This window comes from Tinamus guttatus, unplaced genomic scaffold, assembly GCF_059628265.1.
Source record: "Tinamus guttatus ecotype Peru unplaced genomic scaffold, ASM5962826v1 Tinamus_guttatus_pri_ptg000166l, whole genome shotgun sequence".
Lineage (NCBI taxonomy): Eukaryota > Metazoa > Chordata > Aves > Tinamiformes > Tinamidae > Tinamus > Tinamus guttatus.
Window position 1 is genome coordinate 155,813 of NW_028288700.1, and position 17,429 is coordinate 173,241.

The 17,429-nt window shown below is 66.0% G+C and overlaps 2 protein-coding genes across 2 annotated transcripts; both read left to right on the top strand.

Moving 5' to 3' along the window:
• Positions 1 to 6,286: 6,286 nt before the first annotated feature.
• Positions 6,287 to 7,273, top strand: SP7 (Sp7 transcription factor). Its single transcript, XM_088522821.1, has one exon. It carries the CDS (start codon positions 6,287 to 6,289, stop codon positions 7,271 to 7,273), a length of 987 nt encoding a protein of 328 aa, XP_088378947.1.
• A 1,794-nt stretch (positions 7,274 to 9,067) lies between these two features.
• AAAS (aladin WD repeat nucleoporin) lies at positions 9,068 to 16,291 on the top strand. The gene is made up of 17 exons (XM_088522819.1): positions 9,068 to 9,146; positions 9,697 to 9,820; positions 10,566 to 10,693; positions 11,072 to 11,127; positions 11,456 to 11,547; positions 11,677 to 11,723; positions 12,363 to 12,461; positions 13,047 to 13,190; positions 13,263 to 13,383; positions 13,456 to 13,580; positions 13,761 to 13,821; positions 13,944 to 14,034; positions 14,371 to 14,464; positions 14,576 to 14,643; positions 15,607 to 15,688; positions 15,969 to 16,053; positions 16,136 to 16,291. The coding sequence occupies exons 2-17, from the start codon at positions 9,698 to 9,700 to the stop codon at positions 16,274 to 16,276; spliced, it is 1,557 nt and encodes a 518-aa protein (XP_088378945.1). The 5' UTR covers positions 9,068 to 9,146; position 9,697; the 3' UTR covers positions 16,277 to 16,291.
• Positions 16,292 to 17,429: the final 1,138 nt, after the last annotated feature.

Sequence of the window (17,429 nt, forward strand, 5' to 3'; positions counted from 1 at the left end):
GGGGAGGCTGAGCCCCCTCGAACTAATGACACAGGCTGAGACCCCCCGAACTCATGACATGGGCTGGGATGCCCCCCCAAAGTCATGTCATTGTCTGAGACCTCCCAAACTCGTGTCATGGGGGACTGAGACCTGCCCCCCCCCGCCCCAAACTCATGACGTCTTGGGTCACCCCCCCCCCAAAAAAAAAAAAAAAAAAACACCAAAAACCCCTGCAGGGCCCCACAAACTTGTGACACGGGGAGGGTCTTACCCAAAAACCCCCTCTTGCCCGAGCTGAGACCCCCGAAACTCTTGTCAGGTCCCAAGCCAGGACAGCGGCCAAAGGTGGGAAGGGAACGAGGGATGGAGGGAAGGATGGAGGGATGGGGGGGAGGGAAACGGAGCCCCCCCCCGCCCCGCCGCGCGGGCCCAGGCGTCCGGGCCGCTGGCGTATAAATACCGGGCTAATTGCGAGCGCCCGCGCGGGCCGCGCGCTAAAATAACCGGCCGCTCCGTGGGCAGCCGGGCCCGGCGCCGCCCTGGGACCGGCGCCAACCCGCGGCCCCCCCCGCCCCCCGCGCCGGGGCCCAGGCGTCCGGGCACCTCCCGGCCCTTCCCGGAGCCCCGGCCGGGCCCAGGACCCGGGTGACCCCCCCCCAAAATCCTCCTCCCCCCCCACCGAAGCGGGTGGCCCCGTTTGCCCCCACCCTTGGGTGCCCCCCCCCCCGGGGGGGGTCGCGGCTTGTGGCCTCCGGCCGGGCCGGCCACGGCGCCGGTGGCTCCCGAGCGGAAAACCTTGAGTCAGGGCTGGGGAATGGCCCCGCTGGCTCCGGGCGGGAATTTTTTTTTTCCGGATTGGGGGGGGAATAATAATAATATTAAAATCAAAGTCTGGCTTGGAGGCCGCTGGTCCCCACTGCTGATGCTGGTCCCCATCCTGGGTCCCCTTTTGTCCCCATGGCTCTTCCTGTCTCCATCCCTGTCCTGTTCCCATCCCAATTCCTGGCCCTGGCTCCATCTCCACCCTGGTTCCCTTCTGTCCCCGGCCCTGCTCTTTCCCCTTCCCTGATCCCTCCACCCCATCCCAGCCCTATACCCAGTCCTGCTGCATCTCCATCCTAACCTCATCCAAGATCCCAATTTGTCCCCATTTCTGTCACTGTCCTTGTCCCCGGTCCCAGTTTGTCCTCAGCCCTGATCCCATTTCCCTTCCTGGTCCCTGTTTGTCACAATCCCTGTCCCCATTCCCATTCTTGATCCCTGTTTGCTCCCATCCCTGATCCCATCCCCAGTCCTCATTGGTCCCCATTCCTGTCCCTATCCCTGTCTTTGCTCCAGTTTGTCCCCATTCTCGATCCCATTCCCTTTCCTGGTGCCTGTTTGTCCCAATCCCTGTCCCCATCCCTGCTCTCTGTTTGTTCCCATTCTTGATCCCAGTCTCATTCCCAGTTCCCATCTGTCCCCATCCCATCCCTATTCCCGTTCTTGCTCCATATTTGTCCCTGCCTCCGCCTACATCCTTGTCCCCAGCCCCATTCCAGGTCCCTCTTTGTTCCCAACCCTGTCCCCATTCCCAACCTGGCCCTTGTCCCCCTTCTCCCTGGCCTCCCTGCCTCAGTTTCCCCATTCCAGGTGGCCCCAGGCAGAGTGGGGTGGGGGGGCAGCTCCATTTGGGAGGTTTTCCAATCCTTTTTTCCCCCTCTCCCTTTTTCTTTTTTTGCACCTTTGCATCCTGGCTCCCCCTTCCATCCCCCCCAGCTTCATCCCTTCCATTCCCTACGTCTTCCCTCTTTTCCTGCCTCTCCCTCCTCCATCCCTGGATTTGGTCCCTTTCCTTCATCTTCGGCCTTTGGATCTTCCTCCCACCTTGATTTTTCTCGTCTTCACTTGGCTCTTTTTCCCCATTTCTGTTTCCTTTTCCTAGCTTTTATTTTCCTTTCCCTCCTTCTACTTTTCCTTTTCCCTTTTCACTCTCCTTTTATCTTTTCCTTCCATTTCTCTTTCCCTTTCCCTTTTTTGCCCTTTCCTTTTCCTCTTTCTCTTCCCTCTTTCCCTATCTTTTTCCATTCTTTTCTCCTTTCTCTTCCTTTCGTATTGCTTTCTTTTCCCCTTTTTCTTCTCCTTTCCCCTTTTTCTTTTTTATCTTTATCTTTTCCTTTCTTCCCTTTTTTCTTTTTTTCTTTCTTCTCTTTTTCTTTTTTAATTTTTTTCCTGTCCTTTTTTTTGCCCTTGCTTTTCCTTTTTCTCCCTTTTCCCTTTTCCTTTTCTTCTTTCCCTTTTCCTTTTCACTTTTCCTTTCCTTTTCCTTCTTTCCCTTCTTTATTCCCCTTTCCCTTTCCTTTTTCCCTTTCCATTTCCTTCTTTCCCCTTTCCTTTTCCTTTCCTTCTTCCTTTCTCCTTCTTTTCCCCTTTCCTCTTTCCCATTTTTCTTTTTTTTTCTTTTTTTTTCTCTTTTTTCTTCCTCTTTTTCCCTTTCTCTCTTTTTTTCCCTTTCTCTTTTTTTCCCTTTCTCTTTTTTCCCTTTCTCTTTTTTTCCCTTTCTCTTTTTTCCCTTTCTCTTTTCCCCCTTCCTCTTCCCTCTCTCTTTCTCTTCTCGTCTCTCCCGCTCCCCCGCCGCCCCCGCCGCCCCCCCGGCCCGGCCGGGCCCCCCCGGGAGGGGCGGGTCGGGGCAGGGCTCCCGCCGCGGCCCCGGTGCCGCCCGGCCCAGCCCCGGCGCGGCGGAAAAGCGGCCCGGGCGGCGCGGGCCTCGCTGCGGCACCGGGACCCGCGCGCCGGACCCCGCGGCACCGGGACCGCCGGGACCCCGCGGCACCGGGACCCCCCGGACCCCGCAGCCCCGGGACCCCCCGGAACCGGCGCCCCTGGAGCCGCCGGGAAAGCGGCAGCCCCGGACAGCGGCACCGCCGGGAACGGGCGCCCCGGAGCCCCCGGCAGCCCCGGAGCGCGGTAGGGAGCCCCGGGCGCCTCGGGACGGGGCGGGATAGGGACCCCCGGCGGGATGGGGATTCCCTGGGATAGGGACCCGCTTCGGGACAGGGACCGCCCCCCGCCGGGATCAGGGAGCCCCGGGATCAGGGAGCCCCGGGATAGGGAACATCCCCGGGATAGGGAGCCCCGGGATAGGGGCTCCCCTCAGGACAGGGACTGCCGGGATCAGGGAGCCTCCGGGATAGGGAGCCCCGGGATAGGGAACATCCCCGGGATAGGGAGCCACGGGATAGGGGCTCCCCTCAGGACAGGGACTGCCGGGATCAGGGAGCCTCCGGGATAGGGAGCCCCGGGATAGGGAACATCCCCGGGATAGGGACCCCCAGGACAAGGGCCCCCTCCAGGAATAGGAGACTCCCCCACCCGGGATGGGATAAGGACACCCCAACTTTGGGCTAGGAAAACCCCTGGGAAGGGACCCCCCATCCCCCTGGGATTGAGGACCCTCCTTGGGGATGGGACCCCCCCCCAAAAGGAGGTGTCCCCCCCCCCCCCCAGGTCACACGGGATGGGGAGGATCCAGGTGTCCGGGCGCTGCCCTGGGATACGGTGGTGGATTCCGGACGGGTGTCCCCATGTCCCTGGCAGCCACCACTGCCACCACCCCAGCCCCCGGCTGCAGCAGGCAGGGACACACGGGGACCCGCTGCAGGGGACACGTCTGTCCCCAGGGCCCCGGCTGCTGGGGACCTGGGTGTCCCCAAGCGCCAGGAGCTGCTGGGGGGGACATGGGTGTCCCCAAGGGATGTGGCGCCCCGGGACCTGCTGGTGGGGACACGTCTGTCCCCAAGGCCACTGTGTGCCAGGAGCTGCTGATGGGGACACGTCTGTCCCCAGACCCCTGGCACCCTGGGACCTGCTGATGGGGACACGTCTGTCCCCAAGGCCACTGTGTGCCAGGAGCAGCTGATGGGGACACGTCTGTCCCCGGCACATGGGTGCCTTGTCCCTAGGACCTTGTCCCCAGTGAGGGGGACGCACAGGGGCAGGGGACACGGACACAGGGGACAGGGACGCAGTGTCCCTCTTCCTGGTCCTCCCTGTCATCGTCCCCTGGGACCCTGGGGACCAGCTGGGGCTTGGGGAAGTCCCAGTGTCCCCGGGGAGGGGACATGGCCGAGTGCCACCTCCGCCCTGCGGGTCCCCTGCACCGCGTGAGCACGGGGAGCCGGGACGCCGGCGGGAAGGAGGGATTGGGGAGTGGGAATGAGGGATGGGAGAATGGGAAGGAGGGATGGGAGACTGGGAATTTGGACTGGGGACCAGGAAGGAGGGATTGGGAAGAGGGAACCTGGCTCAGAGACTGGGGACCAGGGATGAGGAATGATGGATTGGGTACCACGGAGCGGGGAGTGGGATGCGGGATTGGAGCCTGGGGACCAATGTTGGAGATGGGGAAATTGGGATGGGGCTTTAGGCACTGGGAATTGGGAGCTTGGGAAGGGCGAATGAGGGATGCAGAGCTGGGGACCGGCCACTGTGGAAAGCGGAGCAGGGATGAGGGACTGGGAATCAGGGAGTGGGATTGGGATGGGGGACTGGGAATTGGAGCTGGGAAACTGGGGAGCAGGACTGGGAAATCAGGGACTGGGGCTCATGGAGCCGGGATGGACTTGGGGCCATCGGGCAGCCGAGTCCCCGGCCCGGCACGGAGGGGCCCAGGCGTCCGGGGCAGCTCACGGGGCCGAGCGGCTTCTCCGGGGTCTAATTGGGCTCCAGGGGCAGCTCCAGGTCCCTCCCCGGCCACCAGTGCACCGAGCTGCAGCCGTTCTCAGCCCGGTCCCCAGCTCCTTCCGAGGGGAAAAAGGACGGAGTCGGGGGCGGGAGGGCGCCCGCCCGCTCCCTAATTTACCGGCACAAGCGGCGCTGATTTATGGGAGGTTTACACTATTTTAAGCGCGTCTCCGTTAGACGCTCGCCCTGGTTTTAATTACGGCGGCTCTCGCGGCAGGGCAGCGTTCCCGGGGCACAGGCCTGGCCCTTGTTATCCTTGGAGGGCCGGGAGCGCCTTGCGGCCGCAGCCGGGGCCCGAGTAAAAATAGGCGCAGAGCAAAAAAAAGAAGGAAAAAAAAAAAAAAAAAAAAAAAAGCAGCGCGAGGGAAAAAAAAAAGCTGGAAAAGCCGCAAATTCGGGGGGAGGGGGGAAAAAGAAAAAAAAAGGAAAATGATAATAATTACAAAAAAAAAAGGATGGGGGGTGTGAATGGGGGATGCAGCTCGTGACGCCCGGTCTCAACCCGCCAGCACGAGAGCCGGGAGGGAATAAAGGGGAGGAAGTCGCGGAGTGAGTGGGGAGGGGGGAGGCCACAACCTAATGTGATTAAAGGGCCGTAAAGGCAGCGGGAGCCGGGATTGGGAATGGGGGAGCGCGGGGCCGGGGCCGCTCCGGCCGGGCTCAGCCCTCGTATCAGCCCTCCGAGAATCCCCCGCCATGGGGTGCCCCATTGCTCTGGGGGCCACATTGCACGGGGCACCCCCATAGCACAGGGCACCCCAGGGCACCTCACTGCTCTGGGCACCCATTGCATGGGGCACCCCATTGCTCTGGGTGCCCCATAGCACGGGGCACCCCATAGCAAAGGGCACCTCATTGCTCCAGGCACCCCATTGCTCTGGGTGCCCCACTGCATGGAGCACCCCATTGCACCAGGCACCCATTGCATGGGACACCCCATTGCTCCGGGCACCCCATTGCTCTGGGCACCCATTGCATGGGGCACCCCATAGCTCAGGGCACCCATTGCATGGGGCACCCCATAGTGCAGGGCACCTCATAGCTCAGGGCACCCATTGCATGGGGCACCCCATAGCGCAGGGCACCCATTGCATGGGGCACCCCATTGCTCAGCCACTCCATAACGCAGGGTACCCATTGCAAGGGGCACCCCATTGCTCCGGGCACCCCATTGCTTTGGGCACCCATTGCACGGGGCACCCCATAGCTCAGGGCACGTCATAGCTCAGGGCACCATTGCATGGGGCACCCCATAGCGCAGGGCACCCATTGCATGGGGCACCCCATTGCTCGGCCACTCCATAACGCAGGGTACCCATTGCATGGGGCACCCCATAGCACAGGGTGCCCCATTGCTCTGGGCACCGATTGCATGGGGCACCCCATAGCACAGGGCACCCCATAGCACAGGGCACCCATTGCATGTGGCACCCCATAACACAGGGCACCCACTGCATGGGGCACCCCATTGCTCCGGGCACCCCGTTGCACCCCAACGCGCTCTCCCTCTCCCCGCAGGCACCATGGCCCCGAGCGCCCGTCTCCGCTGACGCCGCCGGTGCCACCGGTGCCCCCGGGCCCCATGGGCGACTCGTACGCGGCGGCGGCGGCGGCGGCGGCCGCCTTCCCCAGCGCCCCGGGGCTGCTGTCCCCGTCCGCCAGCCCCCAAGCGCCCGCGGGCGCCTACGGCCCCGACTACGGCCCCTTCGCGCCCTCCTTCGCCGCGCCGCCCGCCCAGGAGCCGCTCGTGGTGGCCACCAAGGGCCACCCGCCGGGCGACTGGTGCCACCCGCCGCTCGAGGTGGCCCACGCCGCCTACGGCTCCTGGTACAAAGGCGGCAGCGGCGGCGGCACCGGCGGCAGCGGCGGCACCGCGGCGGGGGGACCGTGGTGGGACGTGCACCCCGCGGGCGCCTGGCTGGGCACCGAGGGGCTCCCGGGCCCCCTGCGGCCGCCGAGCCCCCCGCTAGCCCCGTACGGCGCCGAGCTGGCCGCGCTGGCCCCGTACGGCAGCGCCCCGTTGCTGCCGCCGCCGCCGCCGGTGCCGCCGGTGCCACCGCCCGCCGTCCCCAAAGCGGAGGCGCCCAAGGCCACGCGCGGGGTCCCCGCGGGCGCCCGCCCGCCCTGCGACTGCCCCAACTGCCAGGAGCTGGAGCGCCTGGGCGGCCCCGGCAGCGCCGGCGGCCGCAAGAAGCCGCTGCACAGCTGCCACATCCCGGGCTGCGGGAAGGTCTACGGCAAAGCGTCGCACCTCAAGGCGCACCTGCGCTGGCACACGGGCGAGCGGCCCTTCGTCTGCAACTGGCTCTTCTGCGGGAAGCGCTTCCCGCGCGCCGACGAGCTGGAGCGCCACGTGCGCAGCCACACGCGCGAGAAGAAGTTCACGTGTCTGCTCTGCGACAAGCGCTTCACCCGCTCCGACCACCTCTCCAAGCACCAGAAAACCCACGGCGAGGCCAAGGCGCCCGGCGCCGACACCCCCCCGGCCGCCGAGGCCCCCGCGGCCGCCGCCGCCGCCGCCGCCAAGGAGCCGCCCAGCCCCGAGCCCGGCAGCCTGCTGGAGATCTGAGCTCTTCCTCCTCCTCCTCCTCCTCGCCGGGGATATTTATTGGGCCGCCCGGCTCCGTTGTAATTTATGCCTTTAAGTTATGCCACGGAGGCGGCGGCAGCGCCCGGGCGCCTATAGAGCCGGGTGGGCGTTTGGTTGGGTTTTTTTTGGGGGGGGGTCTCCCCCCTTTTCGCCTCGCGCACAGCTCAGGGATGGGGATGGAGCCCCCCGGGCGGCTCCTTCCTCCCCCCCCTTCATCATCCTCCCTCTCCCATCGTGGGTCATTAGGCGCTAATGGCCCCCCCACAACTGCCCCCGTTCGAGCTGGCTGCCCCCCCCCAAATCATTTTCAATAAAGGGAATCATGAGGAATTAAAGGCAAGTGGCGCCGGCCTCTTCCGTGGGTCCCTGCGTCCCCATTCCCGTGTCCTTGTATCCCCATCCGTGGGTCCCCATGTCCTCACGTCCCTCATGTTGGTGGCACTCGCTCCCCATAGTCCCCCTGCCTGTGTCACCAAGTCCCCCGTGTCACCAAGTCCCTTGTGTCCCCTACACCCTATGGTCCCCGTGTCCCCCATCCCCATGTCCCCACGTGCCCCGTATCCCCAGGACGGGGCTACCGGCGGCACCTCCTGCTCCTGCCTCGGTTTCCCCGGCGCCGCCGTTTGGGGCTTTTCTGCCTTTTTCTGCAAAACGCGCGAAAGGGAAGGGAAAAAACCCAAGGCGGGGGGGGCCGGGGGGGCCGGCGCCAGCGCAGGCAGCGGCGGCCGCGGGTCCCCGCGCGCCAGCGTGGCCGGGCCACGTGTGCAGCCGCGGCCACCGCCGCGCTGAGTCACCGCCGCCGCCGCGGTGGCCTCGTGGCGCTGGCCCAGCGTCCCCCCCCACCATGTCCCCAAGGCTGGGGACGATGCACGGAGCGGGGGGGGGGGGTGCAGCCCCACTGTGCAAAGGGGAAACTGAGGCACGAGGAGCAGCCGGAGTTGGGGACAGCAGCTCCGCCACCCCCCCCTCGCTATCAGGATGCGCCGCCCCCAAACCGGGGGGTTTTCCCCCCAAAACGGCGGCTCCCCCCAGGAAGGCGGCGAGGCCCAGCCAGGCCTGCGGTGGCTCCGGTGGCTTCCAGCGGCCGGCGCCGTCCAAATCGTTGTCTCCTATCAAAGCCCGCGCGCTCCGTAACGGCGCAGGAATGCAGGGCCTCCCGCCGCAGCCCCCTCCGCCAGAGCGTTTATTTAATATCCTGAAAAAATTAAAATAACTTCTGCGGCCGCTAAGGAAAATACAGAGATAAATATAATAAAAGCGAGCCGAAAAAAAAAAAGGAAAAAAAAAAAAACCCAAAACGGGAGGGAAGGAAAATGAGATCCCAAGGAGAGGAGCTGGGAGGCTCCAAGGCGGAGGGGGGGAAGGAGCAGGGGGGGCACCCATGGGACCCCCAGGGGACACGGGGGGTGCGTGGGACACGGGGGGGCACCCATGGGACCCCCCCCAGGGGACACGGGGGGGTGCGCGGGACACGCGTGGGACACGGGGGGGACGGGACCCCCCCAGCACGGGGTCCCATCGGCGGGGGGGCGGTGTGACGTCACGGGTCCCCCCTTCCGGTGACAGCAGGCACCGGAGGGGGGTCCCCACGCGGCCGCGCCGCCGCCACGTGCGCAGTTCCCGCCACGCGCGGCCACGCCGCGGCTCTTAAAAGGGCAACGTCCCCCTCGGTAGAGCCCCCTCTGTGGTTACAGGGGCGCGGGGAGCTGCGGTCGCGGCCCCTTTAAAACTCCTCGCAGGTGGCGTGCGCGCAGGCGCGGCTTGTCCCTCGCGGCGCCCCGTCGCGCTCGCGGGGATTGTCCCGCGCGAGCTCCCGTCGGCACCTCCCAGGGCGGCGGGAAGTGCGAACGAGGTGGGGGGGGGCAACGGGTTTGGGGTCATTCCGGGGGGATAAGGGGCCATTCTGGGGGTTCGGGGACCATTCTGGGCGTTTTGGGGCCATTCCGGGGGCTTTGGGGGCCATTCTGGGGGCTTTGGGGGACATTCTGGGGGTTTGGGGGCCATTCCGGGCATTTGGGGGCCATTCCGGGCGTTTAGGGGCCATTCCGAGGGTTTTGGGGGCCATTCTAGGAGTTTTGGGGCTGTTCCGGGGCGTTTTGGCAGCGGGGGCTGGGGGGGCAGGGGGCAATTCCGGGGTTTGTAGGAGTTGGGGGGGGGGGCAGCGGGTTTTGGGGCGGTACCGGCGCTTGTGGGGGGGGGGGGGGCGTTTGGGTTCGATGGGACTTGGTGGGGGGGGCAGGAAGGTGACAGCGGGGGAGGGGGTGACCCTGGGGGGGGGGGGTGACACTGGGGGGGGGTTATTTGGGGGGCAGGGAGCTCCTGGGGGGGGGTAAGGGGGGGGTTAATGGGACCCCCCGGGGCACAGGGACGTTTTGCCCCCCCGGTACCGTTTCCCCCCCCAGGATGTGCTCCCTGGAGCTGTTCCCGCCGCCGCCGCCCCCCGGCGACGTGACCCTCTACGAGAGCAGCAACGCGCTGGTGTGCGGGCGCCCGCGGGCGCCGCTGCCGCTGCCGGTGCAGAGCCACGTGAGAGCAGCCCCCGGAACAGCCCTTCCCAAAGAACAGCCCCCCGGAACAGCCCTTCCCAAAGAACAGCCCCCCTTCCCAAAGAACAACCCCCCGGAACAGCCCTTCCCAAAGAACAACCCCCGGAACAGCCCTTCCCAAAGAACAGCCCCCCTTCCCAAAGAACAACCCCCCCCAGAACAGCCCTTCCCAAAGAACAGCCCCCCGGAACAGCCCTTCCCAAAGAACAGCCCCCCCGGAACAGCCCTTCCCAAAGAACAACCCCCCTTCCCAAAGAACAACCCCCCTCCAGAACACCCCTTCCCAAAGAACAACCCCCCCGGAATACCCCCTTCCCAAAGAACAGACACCCCTTCCCAAAGAGCAGCTCCCTTTCCCAAAGAACAACCCCCCAAAATACCCCCTCCCAAAGAGCAGTCCCCCTCCCAAACAGCAGCCCCCCACCAAAATACCCCCTTTTCCCAAAGAAAGAGCAGCCCCCCTTTCCAAAGAACAACCCCCTGCCAAAATACCCCTCTACCCAAAGAACAACCCCCTGCCTGGAGAACAACCCCCCCCCACCGAGAGAAATACCCCCCCTCCCCAAAGAAAGAGCAGCTTCCCCCCCGCCAAAGAACAGCCCCCCTTCCCAAAGAACAGCCCCCTCTTCCCAAAGAACAGCCCCCCTTCCCAAAGAACACCCCCCCCCAAAGAACAGCCCCCCTTCCCAAAGCACACCCCCCCAAACACCCCCGTCCTCCCGCAGCTGGCCGCGCTGCCCGCGCTCCTCCTGCCCCGGGACGCGCTCAAGGCGCCCGGCCGCTCCGAGCTGGGCTCCAAGCCGCCCTTCATCCACCACCGGGAATCCCTCTGGAAAAGGTGCCTGGGCGCCTGGTGAGACCCGCGGCACGGATGGATGGGGGGGACGGGGGGTCTTAATGCAGCAGGGATTGGGGCCATGGATGGGAAGGGGACGGAAGGGGGACAGGGAGGAGCTGCCCAAAACCCTGGGAAAGCTCCGTGCGGCCGCGTGTCCCCCGTGACTCCGGGTGTCCCCCGTGTCCCCTCCCTGTGTCCCCCCTGTCCCTGGTGTCCCCTGTGACTCCCGGTGTCCCCCGAGTCCCCCATGACTCCGGGTGTCCCCCGTGATTCCCAGTGTCTCCCCTGTCCCCCTTGACTCCCGGTGTCTCCCGTATCCCCCGTGACTCCGGGTGTCCCCCCTGTCCCCGGTGTCCCTGGTGTCCCCCGTGACTCCCGGTGTCCCCGCGGCAGGAGGGACGTCGGGCTGTGCGGGCTGCTCAGCGAGGTGGCCAACGCCGAGGAGGAGGGTGAGTCCGGGCACCTCGGAGACCTTTGTTTTCCGGCATCCCTCCCGTGGATCCCTTCGTTCCCATCCCCTTCCTCGGCACACCGGCACATTCCGCATCCCGGAGGGCTCTGTGCCAGAGTGGGAAAAACGGGTGCTAGGGCGGGATTTAAGCCCTGCGTGGTCCCCGCTGCCCTATGGAAGCTGCTCGCGCCGCTGGGATTTGGGTTAAATTCCCCGTCTTCCAGCTCCGTTGAACAAATCCCGCTCCCCATGCGCCCCTGGGTTCCTGTGGGATTTGGGAGCCCCTCGGCCATCCCGGCCGCTCTCCGATGGCCGTTTCCCCGCAGCGCTGCGGTGGGTGACGACCGCCTCGCGCTGGGCGCTCGCGCTGTGCCGCCGCGCGGCCGCGCTCCACGGATCCCTCTTCCCGCACCTCTCGGTGAGTTTGGGCTTCCCACCTCGTTCCCGGTGGGATTTGGGAGGGAAGGGCTCCCATCCCGGCGGCGGCTCCTGTTTTCGCGCGTGCGAAGCCCAAATCCGGCGCTAACTCGTCCCCGTTTGTCCCAAGCTGAGCAGCGAGGACATGATCGCGGAGTTCTCCCAAGCCGTGGACTGGTGAGTCCCGTTTGTCACCGTGTCACCGTCACACGGGTCCAGGACCCCTATTCCAAGACCTGAGCTGCTCCCGGGGCTCTCCGGCCTCGTCTCTGTGCTGCAAACCGGGATTTACGGAGCTGCTCCCGGGGCCTGGGGGACGAAAGCAGCGACGGAGGCGCCCGGGGGCTTTTAGTGCCAATAAGGGGACGTTCAGGCAACTGTTTGTCCCTTGGCTCCCCGTGGCCACCCCGCTCGCTGGGAGACGGAGCAGGTGGCCCCAGGGCCCGTTATTCCTTCCCTTCCTTCCCTAAACTTGGAAGTTTCCTCCAAGCGGCAGCCACAGGGTGTTTAAGTGGCTGCTCTGTGGGGCCCGCTGAGTAACCACCAGGAACGGGTGATTTATCCCAGAAAAAGGTCTCGCTTGGCAGCAAAAATAGGAGTTTTTAATTTCACTGGTGCTTTGGGGACAGGATGAAACTGCTCCGGCTTCCTTAGCGCCCCGCTCGGCTCGCGAAGCCGGCACCTCCTTGGAATTTTCCTCCTTTTCCCCGGCAAGCCGAAGGGCCAGATCCCTCCCCGTGCTCCGGCGCTTGTCCCCGTCGCGTCGGGGAAGCCGTCGGTGTCCCCGTGTCCCAGCCCGCGCTGTCCCCCCGCCAGGGCCGGCTGCAGCATCCGCGCCTTCGCGTGGCACCCGCACACCAGCAAGTTCGCGGTGGCTCTTCTGGACGACTCCATCCGCGTCTACAACAGCAGCAGGTGAGCGGGATCCGGCTCCGCGCGGCCGCAGGGTCCCCCTTCCCGGGCATCCCGGCCGGCTCCCGCAGGCACTTCCGACCTCCCGGGGCTTCCCTCTCTCTGGAATGCGGGGACCTCCCTGGAAAGCTCCGTCCTTGGACGCCGCTGTCTTTTCCCGTTGTTTTTTTTTTTGCCCTTTCACGTCCGCCCGGAGCCTCCCCGGGCTCCCCCCTTTCCTGGCGGGCTCTCGTTTTTCCTGCAGGTCCCGGTGCTCCGCGCGCGACGCTCGGACACACGGAGCCCTCCTTAGGCGACGACTCTCCCGGCTCCTTGTGAGGCCCCCCCGGCTTTTCCGCCTCGGGGGGTTGTCCCCTAGCTGGGACTTCAAGCCAGCGAGTGCCATGTGCCACCGCGGGGCCGCGCCGCGTGATGACACGAGGTGCGCGGCCCGGCACGGTGGTGGCCCCTGGGCTGTCCCCTGTCCCCCTCCCCACGAGGAACGCGGTCACAGGGCACATCCCCCCTCGCGCTTTTAGGCACGGCGGGACAACGGGGACGCCGGGGACGCCGGGAGGGCCCGGGTGACGCTGTCCCGTCCCCCCGCAGTGCCACCGTCCCCACGCTGAAGCATCGGCTGCAGAGGAACGTGGCCACGCTGGCCTGGAAGCCGCTGTGCGCCTCCATCCTGGCCGTGGGCTGCCAGAGCTGCGTCCTCGTGTGGCACCTGGACCCCACGTCCCTGTCCACGCGGTGAGCGGCGCCGCGGGATCCGGCCGCGTTCCCGGCGTTCCCGGCGGCAAAATCCGTGTCCCCTTCCCGCAGCCCCTCGTCCGGCTGCGCCCAGGTGCTCTCGTACCCCGGGCACAGCCCTGTCACCAGCCTCGCGTGGGCGCCCGGCGGGGACCTCCTGCTCTCGGCCTCGCCGGTGGACACGGCCATGCTGGTGAGCAAGGGGGACGCGTGGGGACACGCGGGGACACGCGGGGACGGTGGCTTTGGGTCCCTGTCCCCGCAGGTGTGGGACGTGTCCACCGAGACCTGCGTCCAGCTGCAGTGGTTTGGGGGCGGCGGCGTCACCTTCTTGGCTTGGTCCCCCGATGGCAGCAAGGTCCTCGCGGCCACCCCCTCGGCGGTGTTCAGGTGAGCTCCCTCCGGCGCTTCCCGGGATGCTGCTCCCTCCGGCGCTTCCCGGGATCCCCCGCCGTTCCCGCCCGGCTCTCGGGATGGGAGCCGAACGGGCGGCGGGCTGGAGGCTGCATCCGTGCCCGGTTTGGGCTGAAACGCGGGGGAACGGGGTCTGTGCGGCTGCCTCCCGAGCAGGGTGTGGGAGGCGCAGACGTGGACGTGCGAGCGGTGGCCGACGCTCCGAGGACGCTGCCAGGTACCCCGGGATCACCTGGAAAACGGGCCATTCCCATCGCCCTGTTGCTCCCGCTGGCTCTGGAGAGGCTTTTGCAAAGCGCTCCGGCCTCGTTAGCCCGGTTTAATTAACGTGCCCTGCAGACGGGGTGCTGGAGCCCCGACGGCAGCCGCCTGCTCTTCTCCGTGCTGGGCGAATCCGTCATTTATTCCCTGTCCTTCTCTGAGTACAGGGGTGAGTACAACGGCCGGTAGGACAAACGCCTCCATACGCTGAATTTTCCCCTTTTCCTGTTGTCTTTTGCTCCGAGGCCCCAGCAGTTTGCAGGGAATCTCTTGACAGTGCAAAGGGGCGTGAAGTTTTCCAGCTCCTGCTGCTTTTTCCCCATGGAAGCAGCTTGTTGGAGAGGGAAACGCTCCCCTGCCGTTCCACATGATCATGGGCGGATGGATGGTTTGGGAATAGGAGCAGGGAGAAATTCCCTATCATTTTGTGAACACCGGGCCCATGTTGAGGCATTTCCCTCCCTTTCCCCGATCCCACGTGGATTATTCCCATGCCGTGTTTCAGGAGAGATGCAAGGGCAGGTGGGAGGATCCAAAACCGCTTCCATCGTGGCCGACCTGTCGGAAACCACCTTCGAGACGCTGTACGGGGAGGAGAGGTGAGGCCGGCCCTGCCGCCTGTTGCTACAACCGCCCGGAGGGGGTTCCTGTCCGCCCGTGCCGGTGCCCTTTGCCGTAGGGAATCTCATTGCGGCTCCGTCCGCTTCCAGGATCGGCGGAGAAGTGACCGCCATGGCCTGGGACCCCAGCGGGGAGAGACTGGCCGTGATCATCCGAGGTAAAAGACCCTCCTTCGCCCTCCAATCCCCTTCCCGGCGGATAAGGGCCGAGGGAGCCGGGTCGGGAATGCGGCGCCAGGCTCCGTCGCTCCTCTGCATCCTTGGAAGTGGCCGCTTGGGAAGCGCACAACTTCCCTTCCCCCTTTTCCGCGGGATGAATCACCTGGATAAACGGCCCTGCGAGCTCTCCGCGTTCCCACATTAGGCCCGGAACCGCCGGGGCCTCTTGGCTCCCTTTCTGGAGCAGCCCTTGGGATAATGGGGCTATTCAGGCCCTCCTGGCTGCAGCGCGGCCCGAATCCCCCTGGATACAAAGGGAACCTTTGAGGGAGCAGCGGGATGCGGGGCCGGGGGTGCCGATCCCTCCCCGCCAGCCACCTGCTTGGGTGACATCCGAGGCAATGCGGTTGCTCCGGTCACTCATTCCCGTGCGAAATCCAGGGAAAAGCTGAGTGGAGCCGCGACTCCCGTGGCTGGAAATGCCCCGTCCTCTGCGAGGGGGCGACGGGGACCCAAAACAACCCCCATTCCGGAGCTGTGACCCGGATTCGGGCTCAAAGCGCCGCTCCGAGCTCCGAGGATGCCAAGGATGGGGCTTTTCCAAGCTCCACGTCCGTCAAAGCCGGGGAATTTCCAAAGGCAGCTCTTGCCCAAGCCCTTTTCCACCACGTCCAGCCGTCGGAAGCTGCTGGAGCGAAGCCTTTGCCTGACTGAAGTGTCTTTGAAAGCCCCTTCCTAGGATGCTGCTTGGCTTAGGGCGAGGAAAAGGTTGGAGCCGGCTTTTTCCCAACCTTTTTGGCCGCCCGCTCCAGTCTCCGGAGCATCCCGTTCCCTCCAGCTGCTCCCACAAAAACAGGCCCTTGCCGGGCTGGCTCTGCTGCCACAAAGGCCTCTCCGTGTGCTGGGATCTGGCTCTTCCTTGGACAGGGAAGCGCCTCATTCGCTTATCCTCCTTCCCGCAGGGAATGCCGACGTTCCCGAGAGCTCCACGGTCATCGCCGTGTTTCGCACCCGCAACAGCCCCGTGTTCGAGCTCCTGCCGTGGTGGGTAGCGCACGGACACGGGTCCCGCGGCGCGCTGCTCCTCCGGGCCATCCCAGGGGATTGGGAAGGGTACAAACCAAGGGGGAATTTTCCCTGCCGGGTGCCACGTTTTGCCCTGGAAACGGCTGCATTTCGGGCAAACCATCCCGCTCGACATCCGCCTGCTCCTTCCTGGTGCCGGAGGCAGCTGCGCGCTCCGGGCCGGGATCGTTCCCGCAGGAGCGCTGGGATCGCTCCGGCAGGAGCACGCTCCCATGGCGGCTCTTCCCGGTTCCCGCAGCGGGTTCCTGCGCGGCGAGCCGGACGCGCTCCCGCAGCTCCTGGCGTTCCAGCCCTGCTTCCAGCAAGGCGCCCTGCTCACCGTGGTGAGTGCGGCTCCGGACGCGTCCCGATCCGCCGGGAGCCTCCCGGGGCGACGCTGGCGGTCTCCGTGCCCTTGTCCCGCAGTGCTGGTCCACGGGCTGCATCAGCCACGTGCCCTTCTTCTTCGTGAGCGCCCGCGCGCCGCGCGGCAGCCCCGGCCGCAGCCCCGCGGCCGCCATGGCCAGCGCCAGCGTGCGGGAGCAGCCGCTCTTCTCCGAGCTCTGAGCGGCTCCCGCGCCGCTTCCCAAGCTCTTCCGATCCTGAGGAAGCCGCGCGGGGACGGCGGGAGGTCCCGGGATGCTGGTGCCTCGGGGGCCGTTGACCGTCTCGGAGCAGCACGCGGAGGACGGATTCGAGATCCCGCTGTTTGCTGCCTCCGCTCTGCTCCTTGTGCCGCTCCTGCAAGGACAAGGACTTCCCTTTTCCATGCCTTAATTATAAAAGGAATTTCCCCCAAAAAACTGATTTATGGCATTTGGCACCAGGGCTGTTTTAAGCTATAATTACTTTAGGGAGGTGGTGCACAGGTGCCTTTAGGAGCGAGCCAGGCTCTTCTGCAGTACCTTGGCACCTTCCCTGGATCCAATTTTTCCCAAGGGAAAGGCCAGGAGCCCTTGGAAGCCTCCAGCTTTTGGCTCGAGGGGGTAAAGAAGCCCCCGACCCTCCCCACAACCTCCCGTGGGGATGGAGCCCGAAACCGCAGGCTGGGAACAACCGCAGCCGGACACTGGGATTACCAGAGGGGCAGCTGGGGCCAGCGCCGTAATCCCGGGGATTGCACAGGGCTAAATCCAGGGATTACAAAGTAATCGCTCTGCTAAACCCCGGTGTGGGGAGGGGAAGGGGAAGGGGGGGCTCAGCCCTCTGTCCCCCCACTCCCTGCACCCCAAGGGGGGCAGAAACCCCCATTCCAGCCCCCTAAGGGGAATCCTCCCCCCGGACACCGGGACAAGGAGGGAAGAGCCGGCCACGCACCGTGAGGGCGGCGGATCCGCGGGTCAGGGCGCGGGGCCCGGCGGCTCCTCGCGGCCCGGCGGCTCCTCGCGGCCGTCGCCGTCCCCGCGGGGCGGCCGCAGCGGCCGGCGCTCCTCGGCGCGGTCCCGGCGCACGAGGCGCCGCGCGGCCACCAGCACCGCGGCCGCCCACGCGCCCACGGCCACCAGCGCCGCCGCGTCGGGGGCCGCCCGCGCCGCCGTCCCCGTCGTCCCCGCGCTCCCGTTGCGGCCCGGCCCCGCGGGCGCCGGCACCGGGCAGGGGCAGCGGCAGCCGCGGGAGCCGCCGGGAAGCGCCAGGAGCAGCAGCAGGAGCGGCCACAGGGATGCTCCGCGCGGCCGCATCCCGGCGAATGGGGCGCGCGGCGGCACAGCCCGCCCTTCCC

Coding starts and splice junctions, on each gene's coding strand:
- SP7 (XM_088522821.1), top strand. CDS start 6,287: ATGGGCGACTCGTACGCGGCGGCGGCGGCGGCGGCGGCCGCCTTCCCC.
- AAAS (XM_088522819.1), top strand. CDS start 9,698: ATGTGCTCCCTGGAGCTGTTCCCGCCGCCGCCGCCCCCCGGCGACGTG. Junction 14,465..14,575: donor ACGCTGTACGGGGAGGAGAG/GTGAGGCCGGCC, acceptor GTCCGCTTCCAG/GATCGGCGGAGAAGTGACCG. Junction 15,689..15,968: donor GTGTTCGAGCTCCTGCCGTG/GTGGGTAGCGCA, acceptor CGGTTCCCGCAG/CGGGTTCCTGCGCGGCGAGC.